Below are 22,230 nucleotides of genomic sequence, written 5' to 3'. Positions count from 1 at the left end.
GTAAAAATATGTGCCACAAAAAAAGCAACCAGTTCAGTTTGCATCTTAACTGTACCTACTATCATACTTTGGATACAGAAGTATGCATATGTCCCATTTTATCATACAGATTATTAAAAATATGTGTATCTAAAAGTCAAGATTAATGAGTACCTTCTACTGTTTAATCATGGACATTAAATGAAACTAGTTTTTTGTTTTGTTTTGATTTTGCATGCACATGGTAATGAAAACTTTATGATCATTAGTAACATTTAGTGCCAATGCCTTGAATGGTGCTAAGGTGCAGAGTTTTATCTACTGTTGCTGGTCCCATCAGTGTAAATGCTAATACCGTGAAAAATGCAAATAATGTTTTACTACTATTATGAAATAGTCTTGACTTCACATGTTCCATGGAAAGGGTCTCAGAGAACCCTGGGGTCTGCAAGGCCATACCTTGAGAACTGCTGCTCTATGAAATCCATGTTTGTTTAAAAAGGAAAATAATTCTTTATATATACATTTTCTTATAAAATTGATACTCCAGGAACAAGCTACAGAAAGTTCCTCTACTCATGACCACTGCATAGCTGAAGGATACATAAAGCCAGAGAAAGGAATTTAAGCAAGGATAATGAAAATTAATGGCTCTTCTATCATATTTGTGAGGAGAAAGCAAAATTGGTAGATGACGATGATTTGTGAAATTATCTTTTGTAAATATCTACCCCATTACAGTGAATATATGCAGATAAGATTCTATTCTCTGGGTAGCAAATGAAGACAGGTTTTAGACAGTCCTCTGTAAGTAGCAAGTGAAGCCTCTGTCTAGAATGAAGAAAACAAAGTCAATTCAAAGTAATCCTGTAGATGTTAAACCAGTAAAACATATTCTGGGGACTGAAGCCTCCTCCTAACGTCCCTTAGAGAGTAACAGGGATATTATATACTTCAACTACTTAACCTATCTAAGGATTGTCAAAAACTAATAGCCATGTTAAAGCAAATTTCTGAAAATGCTTATAGACCACGGTCAAGTTACTGAGACCTAGCTGAGGCCTAACTTATTTCTGTTTCTAACCCATCATACATACCACTTCAAGATTAATTTCCTAAATCAGCCAGGCACAGTGGTTCATGCCTGTAATCCTAGCACTTTCGGAGGCCAAGGCAGGTGGATCACTTCAGCTGAGGAATTCAAGATCAGTTTGGGCAACATGGCGAAACCCTGTCTCTACAAAAAATACACAAAATTATCTGGGCATGGTGGCATGTGCCTGTAGTCCTAGCTACTCAGGAGCCTGAAGTGGGAGGATCACCTGAGCCAGTGGACAAGGCCGCAGCCGTGATTGCACCACTGCACTCCAGTGTGGGCTACAGAGTGAGATGCAGTCTCAAAAAAAAATCCCCTAAACCAGCTGGGCACGGTGGCTCACATCTGTAATCCCGCACTTTGGGAGGCCAAGGTGGGCAGATCACCTGATGTCGGGAGTTTGAGACCAGCCTGACCAACATGGAGAAACCCTGTCTCTACCAAAAATACAAAAAATTAGCTTGGCATGGTGGCGCATGCCTGTAATCCCAACTACTTGGGAGGCTGAGGCAGGAGAATCGCTTGAACCTGGGAGGCGGAGTTTGCAGTGAGCCAAGATCACACCATTGCACTCCAGCCTGGGCAACAAGAGCAAAACTCTGTCTCAAAAAAAAAAAAAAAAAAAAAAATCCCTAAATCACCCTCATTTTTACTGAAGAACTTTCAGTAATAATTATTAAGAGCTCTTAACCACATGTCTGGCCTTGTACTGAAGAATTTAAAGGAATTTTCTCATGTGTTCCTCCCAGGAATTCAAACAGGTAGGTTCTTTAATTCTCTCCCTGCCCCTACCGCCACCACCCCAGAGATGAGGAATATGACTAAAAGACATTCTGTAACCTGCCCAAATTGCCAAGCTTCTGACTATCAATGGTAAGACTCAAATCTATGTTATCTTTGCAGAGATTCTCTAACATTAATAATCATTTAGAGAACTTGTTAAAAAGACAGCCAATTAGGCACCACTGCAAGACACAGATTAAAATTTCCAGGGCAGTTAATCTGACCTATAGCAGGTTCAGGAACCACTACAAGTTAACTTTCCAATTCCTACAGAATGGGGTCTATTTCTTTCTTTCTTTCTTTCTTTCTTTCTTTCTTTTTTTGAGACAGGTTCTCACTCTGTCGTCCACGCTGGAGTGCAGTGGCACAATCTCGGCTCACTGCACCTCTGCCTCCCGGGTTCAAGCAATTCTCCTGCCTCAACCTCCCAAGTAGCTGGGATTACAGGCATGTGCCACCACACCCAGCTATTTTTTTTTTCTATTTTTAGAAGAGATGGGGTTTCACCATGTTGATCATGCTGGTCTTGAACTCCTGACCTAGGATGATCCACCCACATCAGCCTCCCAAAGTGCTGGGATTACAGGCATGAGTCACTGTGCTCAGCCCAGAATGCGGTTTATTTCTTATGCCTAAACCCTCCCCACAAGCAGCTTCCTCCTCTCCTAGAATACGGCAAAATTCCCTAAACTGGCCTACAAAGCTCTTTGCTTCATAGTCTGTCACTTACTGATATTTTTGGTTTTTTCTTGCCCCAAGATCTTCTTTTTGTTTCAGTTTCTTCTATTCATAATTTCCTTCACAAAGTATTTGCACACGCTGTTCTTTGCCCTGGAATGTTCTTCCCTCTTCCCTTTATCTAGTTAATGCCTGTTCTTCTTCAGGCCTCGGTATAACACACTTCCTCAGAGAAACTTTCCATGACCTCCTGGTCTAAGCCAAATCCTAGTTATAATCTCTGATAATACTATGTACCACATTTGCAATTTGATAAATTTATTTATGTGATAATCCTTCCCATGATAAACTATAAACCCCACAAAAAAGGTAAAGACTGCCTGTTTTTGCTCATCATTGTATCTTCAATGCCTAGCTTAGTGCCTGTCACAAACATTCAATATTTGTTAAATGAATTAATTCTGCAAGGTTTTTAAACTATTCTCCCTATTTATCCAGTTGTCTTGGTCCATTTTATGCTGCTATAACAGAACACCTGAGAATAGGTAATTTATAAAGAAAAGGAATTTACTTGGTTCACAGTTCTGGAGGCTGGGAAGTCCAAGACCAAGGGGCCAAAACCAGTGAGAGCCTTCCTGCCACACCGTAATACAGCAGAAGGAATCACATGGTCAAAGTGAGAGACAGAGACCAAGAGAAGACCGAACTCACTTTTATAACAAACTCACTCTCAAGATAATGAACTCACTCCCTTGATAACTATATTAATCCATTCATGAGGGCAGAGTCCTCATGACCTCATCACCTCTTAAATATTCCACCTCTCAAGACTGCTGCATTAGAGTTTAAGTTTCTTTCTCTCTCTCTCTCTTTTTTTTTTTTTTTTGAGACAGAGTCTCACTCGGTTGCCTAGGCTGGAGTGTAGTGGCATGATCTCAGCTCACTGCAACCTCTACCTCCTGGATTCAAGCAATTCTCCTGCCTCAGCCTCCAGAGTAGCTGGGATTACAGGCACACACACCACCATGCCCGGCTAATTTTTGTATTTTTAGTAGAGATGGGGTTTCACCATATTGGCCAGGCTGGTCTTGAACTCCTGATCTCAAGTGATCCGTCCGCCTCGGCCTCCCAAAGTGCTGGAATTACAGGCATGAGCCACTGCACCCCGCCTTAGAATTTAAGTTTCTAACACATGAACACTGAGGGACATATTCAAACCATAGCACCAGCCCTTCATATTTTCCATTTACATACTAGAGATCTATAGTTCAAGTTATAAAGAATAACTTCTTTCTTTACATCCTTTCATCCTTACCCATATCCAAGATTCTTCTCTACCTCTTTCACCTACATAATTACTCCTCTTGCTACAAAGTAAAGCCTAGATCGGTTTTACAAAGCTCTCTTTAACACACCAGTCCACAACAATTTCCTGTGGAACTTCTACATCACTGTATACTTCTATGCCATTTATTTGACACTTCCTCAAATGCTATCATGCCATGTCATCATTATATAATATTTCATTATTATACCATTTTATTTGCTTTTATTTTTCTAAATACAAACATTTTTAGGTATATAGAGTGTATGTCTCTGAAAGGTAGCTATAGGTCAGCTATAGGGCAGATATAGTATCTCATGCCTATAATCCCAGTACTTTGAGAGGCCAAGGCAGACAGATCACTTGAGGCCAGGAGTTCGAGACCAGCCTGGCCAACATGGAGAAACCTCATCACTATTAAAAATACAAAAATTAGCCAGGCATGGTGGTACATGCCTGTGATCCCACCTACTCTGGTGACTGAGGCATGACAATCACTTGAACCTGGGAGTCGGAGGTTGCAGTCAGTGAGCTGAGATGGTACCACTGCACTCCAGCCTGGGCAGCAAGCAGAGCAAGACTCTATCTTAAAAAAAAAAAAAAAAAAAAAAGGTAGGTATAGTTTAATTTGCTACTAGCGTACCTACGCATATATTTTCTGGAAACACCTGCTGAAGGAATTAATGAAAAAAAAAACTTTTTGTAGCTTGGAATGAGGGCTCAGCCTGCAGTTTATCACCAAATTTGGCAATTGACAGTTCTCCTTAGAGGGTCCTAAAAATATTATACCATTTCTCTAGGGAATACTCCAGGACCCTTTTTGGTAGACAGTTCAAAACAAGTGTGATGGAAGAACATTAGAGTGATATATTATTCTAAATTTTTTGACATATTTAGAGAAGTTCATACTCAGGTACCTCTAAATCCATTATAGAATTATTAAAATATTCCATAACTCTTTAGAACTGTACATTTGTCCTAGTTACTTTAGGAATCTTTAAATATTTTCAGTAGGTTAATTTCTATTTCAAAATATATCTCTGAGGAAAAGAAATGTTTTTGGCTGTAGTCATGCTGTTTAGTTACTCTCTTGGCTGAATATCATTTATCATAGACTTTTTTTTTTTTTTTGAGACAGAGTCTCTTTCTGTCGCCAGGCTGGAGTGCAGTGGCACAATCTCAGTTCACTGCAATTCTGAGTCAGGTTCAAGCAATTCTCCTGACTCAGCCTCCTGAGTATCAGCTGGGATTATAGGTATGCACCACTATTATAAACTTTTATACACTTTTAACCATATATAAATGCAGGAGTGCATTTCAATGTGGTTTTGGTCAGACTAATCTCTAAATAATTAAGACTTTTTTCCTTCAAAATCAGAGAATATGTTATAATTCCAATTATTCTGAGTCTTATTAGAAAATATAAGAGCCACAAAAAAACAAAGTTGACAAACAATATCGAAATTCAGACTATATGTGTCACCCATTTCAAATGTTAGAATTTATTTCCTCAGTTTTATCAATCACTATTTTTGCTGATACTAATAAAAAACAAGTTTGATAATAAAGAATTATCAGTTATCTGTTTCTTTTTAGATATCCTCATGAATATTTTATACAAAGCTAATTGCTTTTTTTTTTTCTTTTTTTTTTTTTTTTTTTTGTGACAGAGTCTTGCTCTGTCGCCCAGGCTGGAGTATATCGACTTGATCTTGACTCACTGCAACCTCTGCCTCCCAGGTTCAAGCAATTCTCTGCCTCAGTCTCCCAAGTAGCTGGAATTACAGGCGTCTACCACCACACCCGGCTAATTTCTGTATTTTTTGTAGAGACAGTGTTTCACCATCTTGGTCAAGCTGAGTCTTGAACTCCTGACCTCATGATACACCCACCTTGGCCTCCCAAAGTGCTGGGATTACAGGCGTGAGCCACTGTGCCCCGCCGATAATTGCTCTTTTAAAAGCTTTACTGAGATGTAATTTACGCAACATTAAAATTCATCCATTTTAAGTGTATAATTGGTTTTTTGAGTATATTTACAGAGTTTTGCCACTATTATCGTAATCTAATTGTATCTTATTTGTGATATAATTAACAAAATTGTATAACCAAACCACTATCTAATTCTAGAACATTTTCATCCCCGCAATAAGGAAACTCATACTCAGTAGTAGTCACTCCCCATTTCTCCCCAACCCCTTCAGCCCTATGCATTCACTAATATACTTTTTGTCTCTATGGATGTGCCTATTCTTGACATTTTATGCACATAGAATCATACAGTATGTGGTCTTTGTGACTGGCTCCTCTCACTTGGCATAGTGTTTTCAAGGTTCTTTCATGTTATAGCATATATCATAACTTTATTCCTTTCCCCTAATAATATTCTATTGTATGATATACCACACGTGGTTTATCCACTTATCAGTTGGTGGATATTTGGGTTTCCACTTTTTGGCTATCAAGAAAAATGCTGTAGGCTGGGTACCATGGCTCAAGCTTATAATCCTAGCACTTTGGGAGGCTTAGGTGGGAGGATGTCTTGTGCTCACGAGTTCAAGACCAACCTGGGCAACATGGCAAAATGCCAACTCTACAAAAAAAATTTTTTTAAACCCAGGCATGGTGGTGCGCCCCTGTAGACCTAGCTACTTTGGGGGTGCTGAGGTAGGGGGATGGCTTGAACCCCTGAGGTTAAGGATGCAGTGAGCTGGCGCCACTGCACTCCAGCCTGGATGACAAAATAAGACCCTGTCTCAAAAAAAAAAAAAAAAAAGAATAATGCTGCATAAACATTCACAAACAAGATTTTGTGTAGACATATGTTTTCATTTCTCTTGAAAATACCTCGAAGTGGAATTACTGGGTCATGTGCTAATCACCCTTTAGATGAGTAACAGGATTTTTTTGTACTTCAGAGGGTTTTTGACACAGCCAGGAGGCTTTTTCATAAAAATGCAAACATAAAATCCATTTGTTGGTATAATAAGGTCCATGTGCATATGTCTTTGCTATCAACAAAAGGTATCATATTTTCCAATTTCAGTTGAAATAGAAATTCTAACATTGGATAAGATCTTAGAATCTTGGAGTCTGTACTAATCTACTTCATCCATATGCTGGGATAAAATTCTGTTTTTAAGCAGGAAGTATATATCCAACTCCTATGGCTGACAATTGCTTAAGATATAAGTACATGATAAGGTTAGACTGATATAACACCAGGAGCAAAAAATAATAATTTAAAATGTTAAGACACTGGGCTGGGCGCAGTGGCTCACATCTATGATCCTAGCCCTTTGGGAGGCCAAGGCAGCCGGATCACCTGAGATCAGAAGTTCAAGATCAGCCTGGTCAACATGGTGAAACCCTGTCTCTAGGAAAAATACAAAAGTTAGCCGGGCATGGTGGTGCGAGCCTGTAATCCTAGCTACTTGGGAGGCTGAGGCACGAGAATAGCTTCAACCCAGAAGGCAGAGATTGCAGTGTGCCGAAATCATGCCACTGCACTCCAGCCTGGAAAACAAAGGGAGACTCTGTCTCAAAAAAATAAAATAGGCCGGGCGCGGTGGCTCAAGCCTATAATCCCAGCACTTTGGGAGGCCGAGATGGGCTGATCATCTGAAGTCAGGAGTTCTAGACCAGCCTGGCCAACATATAGTAAAACCCCGTCTCTACTAAAAAATACAAAAATTAGCTGGGCGTGGTGCACACACCTGTAGTCCCAGCTACTTGGGAAGCTGAAGCAGGACGATCCTTTGAACCCGGAAGGTGAAGATTGTAGTGAGCCATGATCGAGCCACTGCACTCCAGCCTGGGCGACAGAGCCATCTCTCAAACTAAATTAACAAAATATTACACATCAACCATGTGCGGTGACTCACGCCTGTACTCCCAACACTTTGGGAGACCAATGTGGGCGGTTCGCTTGAGCCCAGGAGTTCAAGACCAGCCTGGGCAACATGGCGAAACCGCGTCTCTACAAAACTATATATATATTTAGACACCCTGATTTTTAGATACCCTGATTACTCATTTTCTTTCCCTAGGAGGAGTGTTTGTGTGTGTTGAGTGGGGTGCTGTTTCTCAAAAGCATTTTTCAAAAATTGTAGGCCAAATAAACTTCTGGTCACATTTTTGGGGGGTGGTTGTTTTTTCCCAGTAATGAACACTCTAGTTCAAATATATTTTGCAAATTTTGAACAGATAATGAAAAGTTGATTGTAAAATTCTACATTTAAAAAAGACTTTAAAGACACATTTTCATTTTTTAAAAAAATCAAACATCTTGCAGCAGAAATTAGACATAATCAAGGGAAAACTACCAGACGTCCTACCAATCATAGCCCTAGAGAAAACGCCACAGGTCGTCCAAAAAACGCATTCGTTTGAGTCAACAGCTCTTTCCTCCCGCCAAAGCTATCCCTCGAACGTCAGAAGCTGACCCTACGAGTGACTGATTTGATTTCCCCCACCCTGCCACTCCCAATCCACCTGCTTGAAGGTGTCAACGCGACCAGAAACGGTTAACAGTGACCAGCAGCAGAGAGAGAAACAAACATCCCTGACAACCCACAGCTGAGTAAGCAAGAGCCGTTTATTCACCAACGTGTTCCATTTGGAGACTGTCGGCGAGCCCTTGAAAGCCCAGGCTCATTTGAGAAGGTTTCTGGCGAGGGAGAGAATCATCTTTTCTTCCCCCACTCCCCAGCCCCAAACACACAGTGAGAGACTCGGGTGGAAGCCGTCTGGTCCAGGCAGTCCCGACTTGCCCGCCCCCTCAAGAAAAACCTCACGCACCCAAGCAGCCGACCCCTTGAGGGGGTGGTGTAATTCCTCCAAAATGGGCTCTGCCGCAGGAGAGGCTGGCGCCAGCGCCGGGGGCTTCGAAAGGAGTTTCTACCACCACCACCTCCGCCACTGCCCGCCCCGACGCCACGGCCGGGGCTGAGGACCCTGATGAGAAATGGCCCTTCAGCCCCCTCCCCTCACCTGGCTCGGTCCCACCTGAGGGCAAGAGCGGAGGCGAAAAGAAACAGGCAGGGAAGGCTGACCTTGTTGCTACTGACAGTGGAGCGGCGCATCCTGCTGCTTCCTGGAAAGCCGCCCGAAGGACATTTTCTCCCCCAGGAGGAAGGAAACGGGAGGGCGCCGGCCAAACGGCGGCGGGCGCGGAGGCGTTGGTCCGCGCGGGCTGTGCAGCCTCTAGCGGGGACGGTCCGAGGACTACATCTCCCAGGCTGCTCTGGGCCGCCCTACGTCGTGACCCCGGCGCGCACGGAGGCGGAGACTCTTACCTCACAAAGGTAGCTCCTCCGCCGGCAGCAGCCTGGCGCCCGCGGTCCATGGACCGGAACCTCGGGCCGACGGGCAGGAACCCGGGCCGCGATCGCCGCCTCCCCGCCTCAGGCTCCTCCTCCTTGCTCTCTGCCGCCTACCCCGAACGCCCGCAGCCTCCGCACAGCCGTCGCCTGGCTAGCCGAGCTGCCCCGGGAAGCTGGGTGGCGGGTTCGCGACTGCCGCGGGACTGAGGCCTACTCTACCGCCTCTCAGTGCTATTGTCCCTGGGCCTGGCCCTGAGCAGGTCTACTGGGGAGGGTCGAGTGCGCCGGCTCCGCGGAAGATGCCGGATCAAGCCCTACAGCAGATGCTGGACAGGTACGGGCCGCTGTGTGGGGGACGGGGAGCCGCGGACCCTCGCTCTCGCACTGCCCGCGCCCGCTCTCAAGGCTCTTGGTGAGCAGAGCCCGGCGTGCCGAGAGGGGTTCCACGGCCAGGGGGCTGTGAAAGGCGCAGAAAGTTTTCAGTCTAGACTTGGGGGCGGACAGAGCGAGCGGCCTGGGTCGTAGAATTTGGGTGAAACTTGGCCAAGGAGTGGCGTCTGGTTTCTTTGGAACCCCGTTTTGATGTGAGAGGGACTTACGTTAACCCACAAGATTAGTTTCTTTTTCTTACCCTCTTCCCCTCCCCCTCACAACTTGTAAAGTGTTTGTCAGCGATGTCAGTGGCAAGAAGAACCGAATTATCTTTCAGGGGAATGACCCTCTTATAATTGTAAGTCTCTAAGAACCAACGATAAGCATTCTTTTAGAAAGTCTGATTGGCTGATTTCATTCTCCCCCCTTTCCCTGTCCCCGCACCCCCTCATCCCGTCCCCACCTCCGAACTGTAAGGTCAGAGTATCCGCAAGGGAGCTTTAACGGTCAGTCCAGAGTAGAGGTTATGGAAAACTGCCAAATGAGTCCAACGCTGAACACTTAGCGTACTTGACGATCGTTGAGTTCATTGAAGACATTTCAGCTAGTACCGGAGTCAGTTGCCCATTGTTGGGGGGCCCCGGTCGATGATACTCTTTGTGAAGTCAGCTGCACCGCCCTCTGCTGATGAAATTCTAGTCCGTGGGTTCTACCCTGAGTTTTTGGAGACTCTAGATCCACATTTCCCCCAGCCAAGTCTTACTTCCTGGCATAGCAAGTTGTGCAAGCTAATTCATGATGTTTGTGGTTGCTTACAACTCTCAATAGGCATCACTTGCCACCCATTTCAGCAGGTGGTACCAACTCTTTGTACTAAGTAAAATTCCAACTATAAGGTGTTAAATGAAGGGCCTCCCTTAATTGAGTTTATATCTAATTAAATGCTGTTTGGTTCTGCCACACTCAGAACACAAATGACCCAAATGTACATATCCTTCCAGGGTGACAGACGTTTTTTTGGAGCTTAGAATTTTGAGCCGTCTCAATTGATAGAAATTATGTCACTGATTTTTTTCAGTTGGGATAACTGGTGATTCATCCAGTCCTTGTTTCAGGTCAACATTCTGCCATTATATATGTGTGTGGTTTACAAGCTCTTGCAAGGCAGAAACTTATTGTTTATCTCAAATCCCAGAATAGAGCCTGGTACTCAGTAGGTAATTAAGTATTTGTTGTGAACTAATGCACAAACTTATTTGTCAGTTTCCCCAGTTGTCTAGGGGTCTGATAATTTACCAGGTATTCCTTTCATTGTAAATTGGCAAATTGTGGCAAATTAAATTATTCGTAGAGGAGACCACCTGCCACTGCCAATTCTAAACTGTTGAGACCCTGTTCTGATGCAGGGTATTTTGTAATTATTTTTTTCCTCTGAGGACCTCTTGCTTTCATTTTTACATAGTGACTTTTTTTCTTTTTTTGAGACAGGGTCTCTGTAACCCAGGCTGGAATACAGTGGCAGTGGCGTGGTCTCAGCTTATTGCAGCCCCCGGCTCCTGGGCTCAGGTGATCCTCCCACCTCAGCCTCTCTAGTAGCCAGGGACTACAAGCACATGCCACCACGCCCAGCTAATTTTTTGTATTTTTATAAAGCCGGAGTTTTGCCATGCTGCCCATGCTGGTCTCAAACTCCTGGGCTCAAGTGATCCCCCTGCCTCAGCCTCAGAAAGTGCTGGGATGTCAGGCGTGAGCCACCGCGCCTGGCCTAGAAATGCTCTTATGTCCAACAGCTAACCTAGCTTTTCATATGCTCTTTGGAGATTTCCCTAAAAGTAAGAAGCCAAAGAGTGAGGTCTGGCACGGTGGCTCACCCCTGTAACCCCAGCACTTTGGGAGGCCGAGGCAGATCACTTGAGGTCAGGAATTCGAGATCAGCCTAGCCTACATGGTGAAACCCTGTCACTACTAAAAAAATACAAAAATTAGTCAGGCATAGTGGCGCGTGCTTGTAGTTCCAACTCTTGGGAAGCTGAGGCATGAGAATTGCTTGAACCTGAGAGACGGAGGTTGCAGTGAGCCAAGATCGCGCCACTGCACTCTAGCCTGGACGACAAAGTGAAACTACGTCTCAAAAAAAAAAAAAAATACTAGTGAGGCATTTAAAACTTCTCAACAGAAATGTGAAGGTTTTGGCTGCCATTTACTGAAGCAGGTGACTATGACACTGGCTTACTCTCATCTTTGTTCTCTTTTTGACATACCTTAAGGTAGATTTTTAACATGACTGTCAAAGACCTTTATTGTCTGGATTAGTAGTTGGTAGCCTACTTCCATGTTAGAATTACCTGGGGAGCATTTCAAAATATGCATGGATGCTGGATCCTGTCTAAGACTAATAAGATCAAAAATTTCTGTAGGGTAGATCCTGGACATCTATAAAGCTTTTTAAATGTTTCAGATATGGCTGAAAATGACTGCCCTAAGTCCTAAGGCAGTGATATCTTTCATGGTAAAAGATAGTAGGGTATAGTGAGTAAAGCTTGGGCTTCAGAGATAGAAGAAAGCATGAAATTTGAATTCTGCCACTTACTAGCTATGTGACTTTGAACTTACATTCTGACACTATGTATGTCATCATTTATAAAATGGGAATATCCTACTTCACAGGGTTACAGTAAATGAAAACTTAATCTCTATAAAACAACAAAACACTCTGTGTTAGCCCAATAGAAGGCACTTAAGACTAACGTAAACCAGTTTGGCCATTTTTCCCCCATCTACTTTATGTTTACAATTTGCTTCATCTGGGCTGGCCCTACTGCAAGTTGAACACAAAGATACTCAACATGGTTCACTTGAAGGAGTATCGACAGGCCCAAGAGACTAAGATTTGTCAGCCTATTAGGACCCAGAAATCTTTTCATGAATTTGGCTTCTCCCTAACCTGGTTTTTGGTGCCAATCTTTGAGGAACAGAATTTAGCTCAGATAATTGTTCATGTGTGTATTTATTTAATGCAGGTTTTATCTTTGTAAAGACTAAGGAAATATGTGTAACATATTGTTCTGTTCCTTTTAGGTTAGGTTATGTATTTTATTTAGGCCAGGCACAGTGGCTTACGCCTGTAATCCCAGCACTTTGGGAGACTGAGATGAGAGGATTGCTTGAGTCCAGGAGTTGGAGACCAGCCTGGGCAACATGGCGAGACTCAGTCTCTACAGAAAATTTAAAAATTAGGCCAGGTATGGTGTCACATGCCTGTGGTCCCAAATAGGAAGCTGAGGTGGAAAGATTCCTTGGGGGTCGTGGCTGCAGTGAGCCATGTTTGCACTGCTGGGTACTCTAGCCCAGGTAACAGAGCAAGACCCTGTCTTTAAAAAAAAAAGGTGTTATTTTACAATGAATCAATTATTAAACATTTATATTTATTGAATTTATTTAACAAATACTGAGTGTCTACATATGCCCAGTACCATTCTAGGCCCTTGGTATATAGTGGTGAATTGAACATTTAAAAAAAGCCCTTATGGAGCTTTAATTCCAGTGGTGTTTGTGTTGCCTAAACTGTCAAGGACTCTTTCGATGGTAACATGAATGGTATATTCAATTTATACCACTTAATCTTTCAGGATTTTTAAACTAGTGGCAAGTTTTTTTTTTTTTGAGACGAAGTCTCACCCTGTCACCTAGGCTGGAATGCAGTGGTACAATCTCTTGGCTCACTGCAACCTGTGCCTCCCAGGTTCAAGCAATTCTTCTCCCTCAGTCTCCTGAGTAGCTGGGACTATAGGCGTACACCACCGCACATGGCTAATTTTAGAGACAGAGTTTCACCATGTTGGCCAGGCTAGTGTCGAACTCCTTGCCTCAAGCAGTCCACCAACCTCGGCCTCCCAAAGTACCTGGATTAAAGGCATGAGCCACTGAACTTGGCCAACTAGTGGCAATTTCCTAATAGCTGAAGTTGAATTCCCTTGTCTTTTGCAAATAACTCACTTAAGCTATTATTTATATTGATAAATTTAATTACTGTAGTATTTGTAGGTGGAAAGTATATATATGGATATACTTTTGATTGCCTTTTGTTTTTATAAACTGTTTAAGTGTTTTATATAAATTTACTATTTGAACTTTTTTTTTTTTTTTTTGAAACAGTTTTGCACTTGTTGCCCAGGCTTGAGTGTAGTGGCTTGATCTCGGCTCACTGCAACCTCTGCATCCTGGGTTCAAGCCATTCTCCTGCCTCAGCCTCCCGAGTAGCTGGGATTACAGGCATGTGCCACCACACCCGGCTAACTTTTTGTATTTTTTTTTTCTTTGGCCGTAGACCTTTTTTTTTTTTTTTTTTTTTTTTAACCTTTGGCCGTAGACCAACTTTTTGTATTTTTAGTAAAGACAGGTTTCTCCATGTTGGTCAGGCTGGAACTCCCAACCTCAGATGATCTGCCTGCCTCGGCCTTCCAAAGTGCTGGGATTACAGATGTGAGTCACCACGCCGGTCTTGAATCTTTTAAATTATTGTGGGTAAACAAGAATGCTGGAAAGGGGGGGTGATTTTTCTAGTGTCATGAATGTTTCAGCATCACAAATACCATTTCCCTGAAATTATAACCACTCATAAGCCTAACCTTAGTTAGGTCTTCTAACTTTCATTGCTTCAGTTCTTTAGTAAGAAGTTATGTATCACTTTCTCTTTCACCACCACCTTTCTTATTTTTCTCTAAAACTTCTCAAAGTTAAGATTGAATTTTCAGAAAACAGTTCAAAGAATATAACAGACTGCAGGAATGGACCTCTGATTTGAAGCCTGGACTTACTGAGAAATGCTTCTGGTTTTGCATTACTTACTTGCATCTAGTGAATGGGCAAGGAATGTAGCCAGAATGTCCCCAGAATGGTCAGATGGGAGAAAGAGCAGAGAGAATGGTCTATTCCTCTAACCCCCTCCTGCAATGGTAAAGTGAATTAGAATTCTGCCTCTGTGAGAGTGTTATCCACAGATGTATACCCCTTTGGAAACCACAGAAGGTATATTCTGATAGGAGCATGCTGTGTAAACAATTTCACATTCTCTTTGTCAGTTGACCTCAATCACATCACCATTTTGACAATTATAAACCAATGTCCAGAATTAAAAACCATCATCAATTAGTTATATTTGCTTCCAGCTATATGTGTAAAAAATGGAAACATTACAGATAAAATGAAAATCTCCTTTGACCACTGTCCCCAATGGTATATCTTCTCATCCCCACTCCATTATCATAAAATGGGTTTGTATTCTTTCATCCTTCTTGGTTAAATGCCTTTATATATAAAAGTATATTGATAGACCACTTTTATTTTTTTGATACAGGGTCTTACTCCATTGCTTAGGCTAGAGTGTGTTGGGATTCACTTGGGGTGGCTGGCAAAATATTAGGGAAATACTGGGGAAAGTTACAAGATTATAGTTTCAAACCTTTTGGAAGGCCGAAAGATTTTAATGGAACAGGCTGAAGGCAGCCAGTTCTTTACCTTAGAACTTTAAGTCATAGGGTAAGATTAGGATAATAAAGCTTCCCCAGTTAAGTCTGTTTACCCCACATCCCTTTGTCTCTACTCTGTTTACTCAAGTAAACTTGTGCTGGATGGTCCTCTCGGGGAGGTTGAAGGGGAGTTACCGGTTAATGGTGTTTACTCTGAGCTCCAGAACCAAGACCTTTTATCATCTTAAAACCACTGTTTTAACCAAGTTAATTATCCACGAGTATGTTGACTTAGAACCTCTGTTATTAAATCTATCTGAATAAATGTGAGGAGGAGCAGCAGCAAGTGGTGGTCAGTTAGCTGCAATCACCCTCTAAAAGCAGCTGACAGCCATCCCTAGCCCACTCAGATTCACTGTATTCTGGTGTGTGTGAGTGTATTTTATTCATCTGGTGTTGAGTCAGGGTCTGCAGGACAGACCTCTGCAGTTTGTGATCAGTGATCTCAGGTGGTGACCCCAACATGATCAAGGTGTCAGGAGTGGAGTAGCACAATCATGGCTCACTACAGCCTTGACCTCCCAGGCTCAAGTGATCCTCCCACTTCAGCTTCCACAGTAGCTGGGACTACTGGTGTGCACCACCACACTGACTGATATTTTTGTACTTTTTGTGGCAACCATGTTGCCCAGGCTGGTCTCAAATTCCTGGGCTCAAGCGATCTTCTCGCCCTGGCCTCCCAAGGTGCTAGAACTACAGGTGTGTGTCACCACACCCAGCCTTCAACTTCTTTTCTTTTTCTTTTCTTTTTTTTTTTTGAGACAGCGTCTCACTCTGTCACCAAGGCTGGAGTGCAGTGGCGTGGTCTTGGCTCATGGCAACCTCTCCACCTCCCGGGTTCAAGCAGTTCTCCCACCTTAGCCTCCCAAGTAGCTGGGACTACAGGCACGTGCCACCACACCCAGCTAATTTTTGTATTTTTAGTAGAGACGGGGTTTTATTATGTTGACCAGACTGGTGTCGAACTCCTGACCTTTGACCCGCCTGCCTCGCTCAGCCTCCCAAAGTGCTGGGATTACAAGTGTGAGCCTTTTTTCTTTTTTAATCCAGTCTCGTTTATGACATTTAGGTTCTTATTTTCTCTTTATTATTTCTCCTTATAATTTTACTTTAATTCCCCTTTCTTGCCATTAGCTCTACTGAAAGTATACTGAAGGGCTGTGTGCAGTGGCTCAAATCTGTAATCCCAGCACTTTGGAAGGCCAAGGTACACCAATCACCTGAGGTCAGGAATTCAAGATCAGCCTGCCAACATGGTGAAACTCCATCTTTACAAAAATTAGTAGGGCATAGTGGCGTGCACCTGTAATCTCAACTACTCGGGAGGCTGAGGCAAAAGAATCGCTTGAACCTGGGAGGCAAAGGTTGCAGTGAGCTGAGATTGTGCCACTGCACTGCAGCCAGAGCAACAGAGCGAGACTCTGTCTTAAAAACAAACAAAAAAAAGGCATACTAAACATTGCCAATATTCTCTTAATTAGTAAATACAATGACATTTTCTTGAGGACTTTTTATCCTTAAGTATCACATTACCTTTTTCTTCCTTCAATTTTTATGTATGGTTCAATTCTTGTCATTTACTATTCTGAAAAACTATACTCACTCATTCTTTTTCTTCTTTATTCAAATGACTCCCAGATCTGTCTTTATTCCTGACCTCTTTTCCTCATTTCCTTTAGCACCTAATTTCTACCTGCCCTGTGGACATTTCTATTTGTGTGTACATGGTATTGCCAGTCAATCTAAAACTAAGCTGCTTATCTTGACTTCTCAATTTTTGGTTTCTGATACTACCATTCTTCTTGTCCACCAGCTATAAAACAAATTTTATTTGTTTGTTTTTGAGACAGGGTCTGGCTCTGTCGCCCAGGCTGGAGTACAGTGGCTGATCTCATCACTTGCAACCTCCATCCCCCACCCCTGGCTCAAAACATCCTCCCACCTCAACCTCCAGACTAGCTGGGACTACAGGTGCACTACCATACCCAACTAATTTTTGTATTTTTAGTGGAGACAGGCTTTCGCCATGTTGCCCAGGCTGGTCTCAAACTCTTGGGCTCAAGTGACTTTCCTGCCTCAGCCTCCCAAAGTGCTGGGATTACGGGCATGAGCCACTGTACCTGGCCAAAACTTAAGTTTTTCTTGTTTTGTTTGTTTTTTTTTTAAAGAGACAAGGTCTTGCACTCCCAGAATAAAGCCTCCCAAGTAGCTAGGAGCACAGCGCAAGCCACTGTGCCCAGCTAATTTTTTTTTACTTTTTTTTTGGTCACAGAGGTAATGATGAGTCTCACTATGTTGCCCAGGCTAATCTCAAACTCCTATCCTCCACCGGTCCTCCTACCTTGGCCTCCCAAAGTGTTTGGGACTACAAGCATGAGCTACCTTGCCTGGCCTTTTTAAAATTTTTTGCTTTCTTCTTTCCTTCCACATCTACTTGTTCATCACATATTGTTGATTTTCCTTTTACTAGCTTTAATTTTTCGCTTGGTCCAGTTTGGCCTGCAGAGTGGCACTTGAATTAACCAAGGCACAATTATCATACCGTTTCCATACTTGAAAATCTGCCAGTCTCTGTGTCACCTAAAAGGATAAAATGACAACTTCCAACAGGGTAATATACTTTGATCTGTTGCCATAATCCAGCCCCAGCCTATCTTAACCATCCTCTCCTGCACTCCTCTTCATTGTCCCCTGAACGTATCCTGGTCTTTCATCTCTTTATTTTTGCTTTAGGTGCCTTCCTCCCGCCTAACACCTGGCCAAGTCTTACTCATATTGAATTCTGCTGAAATATCACAGTGAAGCCTTGCACAGCTCCCAACAGAGTTAATAACTCCTTTCTGTGTTTCAGTAGAACCTTTATGCATTTATTAGAGTATCACATTATACTGTAAATTTTTGAATGTGATTGTCCCATGTCTCAGAGCTTCCCACAAACACATACCCTTACCGCCACCACACATGTTCATCTGGAAGTTTATTGAGAACAATAACTGTGCCTGTATCTCCTAACCTATTTTCTTCCCACAAGGGACCTTGGCTCACTGCAGCCTCCACCACTCAGGTTTTTTTTTTTTTTGAGACGGAGTTTCGCTCGTTACCCAGGCTGGAGTGCAATGGCGCGATCTCGGCTCACCGCAACCTCCGCCTCCTGGATTCAGGCAATTCTACTGCCTCAGCCTCCTGAGTAGCTGGGATTACAGGCACGCGCCACCATGCCTAGCTAATTTTTTGTATTAGTAGAGACGGGGTTTCACCATGTTGACCAGGATGGTCTCGATCTCTTGACCTCATGATCCACCCGCCTCGGCCTCCCAAAGTGCTGGGATTACAGGCTTGAGCCACCGCGCCCGGCCACTCAGGTTTAAGTAATTCTCATACCTCAGCCTCCCAAGTAGCTGGGATTACAGGAGTATGCCATCATGCCCAGCTAATTTTTTGTATTTTTAGTAGAGACAGGGTTTTATGAACTCCTGGCCTCAAGCAGTCCTCCCACCTCAGCCTCCCAAAGTGCTGGGATTACAGACATGAGCCACTGCACCTGATCTGCCTCCTAATTCTTAAGTGCTGTAGTTCACATAGATGAAAAATATATATATATATATTTTATATATATATATATTTTTTTTTAAGATGAGGTTTCACCCTGATGGCCAGGCTGGTCTTGAACTCCTGACCTCAGATGATCCACCCAGCTGGGCCTCCCAAAGTGCTAGGATTACAGGCGTGAGCCACCGCGCCCAGCAGATGAAAATATTTATGTGGCCCATTGCAGTAAACTGAAAGGGATTTGCATCTCTGGAGGGAGCTCCTTATGGCTGCTTTAAAATACTACAGTAAAATGAAACACATGCCTTTTTGTACTGGCTGTAATTTTCTAGGAAATGTAAATGTAAATTTTTATCTGTATACACTATAATTGGGCAGCATGGTGCAATGAAAAAAGCTGATGATTTGGAGTCATGCCCCAGGTTGCATCCATGCCTCTCTGCTTACTGTGTGGCCTTGGCCAGATCACTTAACCTTTCTGGGCTTTTGGTTCTTGTTTAAGATGGGAATAATTATGCTTTCAGAGTTTACGAACATCAAAAGACACAGCATGAATATACTATACTCAATAAATGATTCCTCAGTATTCATGGGGAATTGGTTCTGGGACCTCCCAAGGATGCCAAACTCTGTGGATGCTCAAATCCCTGATATAAAATGGTGTAGTTTTTGCATATAACCTATGCACATCCTCCTGTATACTTAACATTCTTTCTAGGTGATGTATAATACCTAATACAGGCTGGTGCAGTGGCTTACACTTATAATCCCAGCACTTGGGGAGACTGAGGTAGGTGGCTCATCTGAGGTCAGGAGTTTGAGACCAGCCTGGCCAACATGGTGAAACCCTGTCTCTACAAAAAATACAAAAAAAATTAGTTGGGCATGGTGGCAGGTGCCTGTAATCCCAGCTACTTGGGAGGCAGAGGCAGGAGGATTGCTTGAACCCAGGAGGCGGAGATTGCATTGAGCTGAGACCACACCATTGCACTCCAGCCTGGGGGACGAGCAAGAAGACTCCGTCTCAAAAAAAAAAAAAAAGTCAATAAAACCTAATATGGTATAAATATTATGCAAATAGTTATTATACTGTATTGTTTATGAAATAAGGAAAAGTCCATACATGTTCAGTACAGATGCAATTTTTTTCCAAATGTATTTTGCCCAAAATTGGTTGAATCAACAGATGCAGAACCCTTAGATGGAGGGCTGACTGTATTTCTCTTCACCCTTTTTTTTTTGGTAATGTGTCACGACTATGGTTATGTTTTTGATAAATCCGGGTGCTTTAACTTCCATTCCACTTGGATAAACGATGTATTAGTCTCCTTGATGGTGTGCTTTCTGTTTCAGAATTCTTGGGTGCAACATTTTTAATCCTGAGACAAAATAAGCAACATGTAGTTGTTTTCACTGTCAAATAGAACCTTCCTTATGTTAACCAGAGTATGAATCTTCAAATTTGTTCTGAATTGAGTGCTTGTTCTCTTTCCTTAGAACAGTCATGTAAATACACTATTATGGCACCACATGTAATACAACAGCAGCAATTTAAAGCTTATTCCACACTTGGGTTCTATGTTCTCAAATTTTTCTATTCTGCTGCACCCCAGTTTTCATCACAGTGATTTCTCAGGCAGGAGTCTAATTTCCCAGAACTTCCTAAGATTCCAAAATAAACACCTACAATTTGAGTCTGCAAAGAAAGGCTTTACTACCAGCTGTTTTTTAAGATACTGTACCTATCTTGCTTAATTTAGTGCCAGTAAGAAACTGTCTTACTGATAAAGCCCTCTCACTTTTTTCTACATACTTTAAAAATAATTAACTTGTTTGATCAGATAGACTATAAATTAGTCACAAATGAACCCTATGAAGGGAGATTGTCTTTGTTATTCATCCTTTCCCAACTGGTTTGTAATACCTAGTTTCATCTTAATAGAATTTTTCTACTCCAACCACATTGGTCCATGAACTATGTTCATTTCCATCTCTAAGCTTGCTTATGCTGTTTTTCTTACTTCAGATAACCTTTTCTTTCATATCTAACTTGAATTCTCATCTGTAGTTCTCTTTTATTGAAACCTCAGCTGTTTCATCCTGTGGTCTCTCATCACATTTCTGTATTAAGGTTACTAACACCTTTTCTTGGCACTTAATGCTTGGTATGGTGGTTTTTTGGTGATGCTCATGTGCATGTTTGTTTATTAACTAGACTGTAAGTTCCTTACATGTAGTTCCTTGTGGCATCAGATAACGAATGTACTTATTAGGTACTCAAGTGGATTTAGGAGGAGATCTTGAATAATACTAGATTTAGGGCAACTTTGTCATGTATATTTCTTAAATTGTTTATAAATTTTGCTGTTTACTCTTTATAACTGGCAAAAACCATCATAGTTTTAAAATCACATGGAATTGTATTACCAATACCTGTAAGACTCTACATCTATTCTTAGGAATAAGTCATAGTCCTTAGATTTGTCTAATTTAGTTCTCTTTTCTTGTCTTCACATAATGATAGTGATTTGTTCTTTGATCCCTGAACCAATCATGATACTTCCCAGATCTCTCTGGTGAATGGGAGGGTGTCAGAATACATATATATACATCAGCAAGTAGGTGGCATTTAGAAAAGCTAGCAGAAGGATAATAAGGGTGAAAGAAAATGAATTGAAAGGGTTTAAATGAATCTTAAGTAATGATGTGGCCTATTGAAAAATTGGGGAATAACGAGGAATCCAGAACATTTTCCACTGAATGCCAGGGTGCCAAGCAGAATTGCTTTATGTGATAATGGTAAGAAAACTGCATCCGTAAGTTTTAGGCATAAATGGAAAGCTGACACCATCACTATCATCATTGTCAGTGTTGTTATTGCTGGTAGTTACATGGAGGTTATATATGTGCCAGGCAATTCTTAAGCAGTCTCTTGATCATGTTTAATCTTTTACAGTAGGGGACCTTAACATAAAACATTTTTTATGCTAACACTCCTTTGGTGGCCTGGTTAAGTCTATAGGTTCCTTCTCAGAGTGTTTTTGAAAGAATGAAACAAAATACAGAGCATTAGAAATGAAACCAATTATATTGAAGTATAGCTATCAAAATATTAAAAGTCTAATATAGTATTATGAGCTTTAACACATTAAAATATAAGATTTATCGGTTGACCTGATAACTAATTTCAAATTACAATGAGCTAAATGTTATTTTGGGATCTGCACAGCTGTAAAGTAATATAAAAATTTCTGGTTCCTATACTAATTTCTAATTGCTATACTGCTATGCTAATATTACTGTGGTTTGCTTGCATTCATTATTGAAGAAAAGGTAGATTTTATTTAGAGCTTAGCAAAAATAAACATGTAATGGTTTTTCTCCCCTCATCCATATTTACCAATCCCCATCTCCTAAATTTTTCACAAGCCTCCAGATTAAGAACCCCTGTTTTGCAATACCTCTGTGAAAGAGATTCTATCATTAAACCTGTGTAGTTAGCAGGGGTTTGAACCCACACAGTCTGGTTCCAAAGCCCGGGTTCTTTAACCAGCTAGAATATCCTGAATTCACATTATCTTTTTCCCCAAATTAATT

At 42.0% G+C, this 22,230-nt stretch overlaps 2 protein-coding genes across 2 annotated transcripts in view; one reads left to right on the top strand and one right to left on the bottom strand.

Annotated features, from left to right (window-relative positions):
* CPEB3 (cytoplasmic polyadenylation element binding protein 3) overlaps positions 1 to 8,982 on the bottom strand; it is a 239,308-nt gene extending 230,326 nt beyond the window's left edge. Inside the window, exon 1 of the mRNA XM_012454773.2 lies at positions 8,915 to 8,982. The gene's annotated coding sequence lies outside the window, so the exon portion shown is untranslated. The remainder of the gene's footprint in view (positions 1 to 8,914) is intronic.
* Positions 8,983 to 9,350: 368 nt separating this feature from the next.
* MARCHF5 (membrane associated ring-CH-type finger 5) overlaps positions 9,351 to 22,230 on the top strand; it is a 63,007-nt gene continuing 50,127 nt past the window's right edge. The window contains exon 1 of the mRNA XM_012454778.2: positions 9,351 to 9,518. Coding sequence (XP_012310201.1) covers positions 9,484 to 9,518 — 35 coding nt within the window. The 5' untranslated portion in view covers positions 9,351 to 9,483. The remainder of the gene's footprint in view (positions 9,519 to 22,230) is intronic.

This window comes from Aotus nancymaae, unplaced genomic scaffold (genome assembly GCF_030222135.1).
Source record: "Aotus nancymaae isolate 86718 unplaced genomic scaffold, 86718_ANA_hifiasm-v0.15.2.pri h1tg000010l, whole genome shotgun sequence".
NCBI classification, from domain to species: Eukaryota; Metazoa; Chordata; class Mammalia; order Primates; family Aotidae; genus Aotus; species Aotus nancymaae.
Note: the sequence above shows the minus strand (reverse complement) of the source record. Positions and strands in the feature narration are given on the sequence as shown.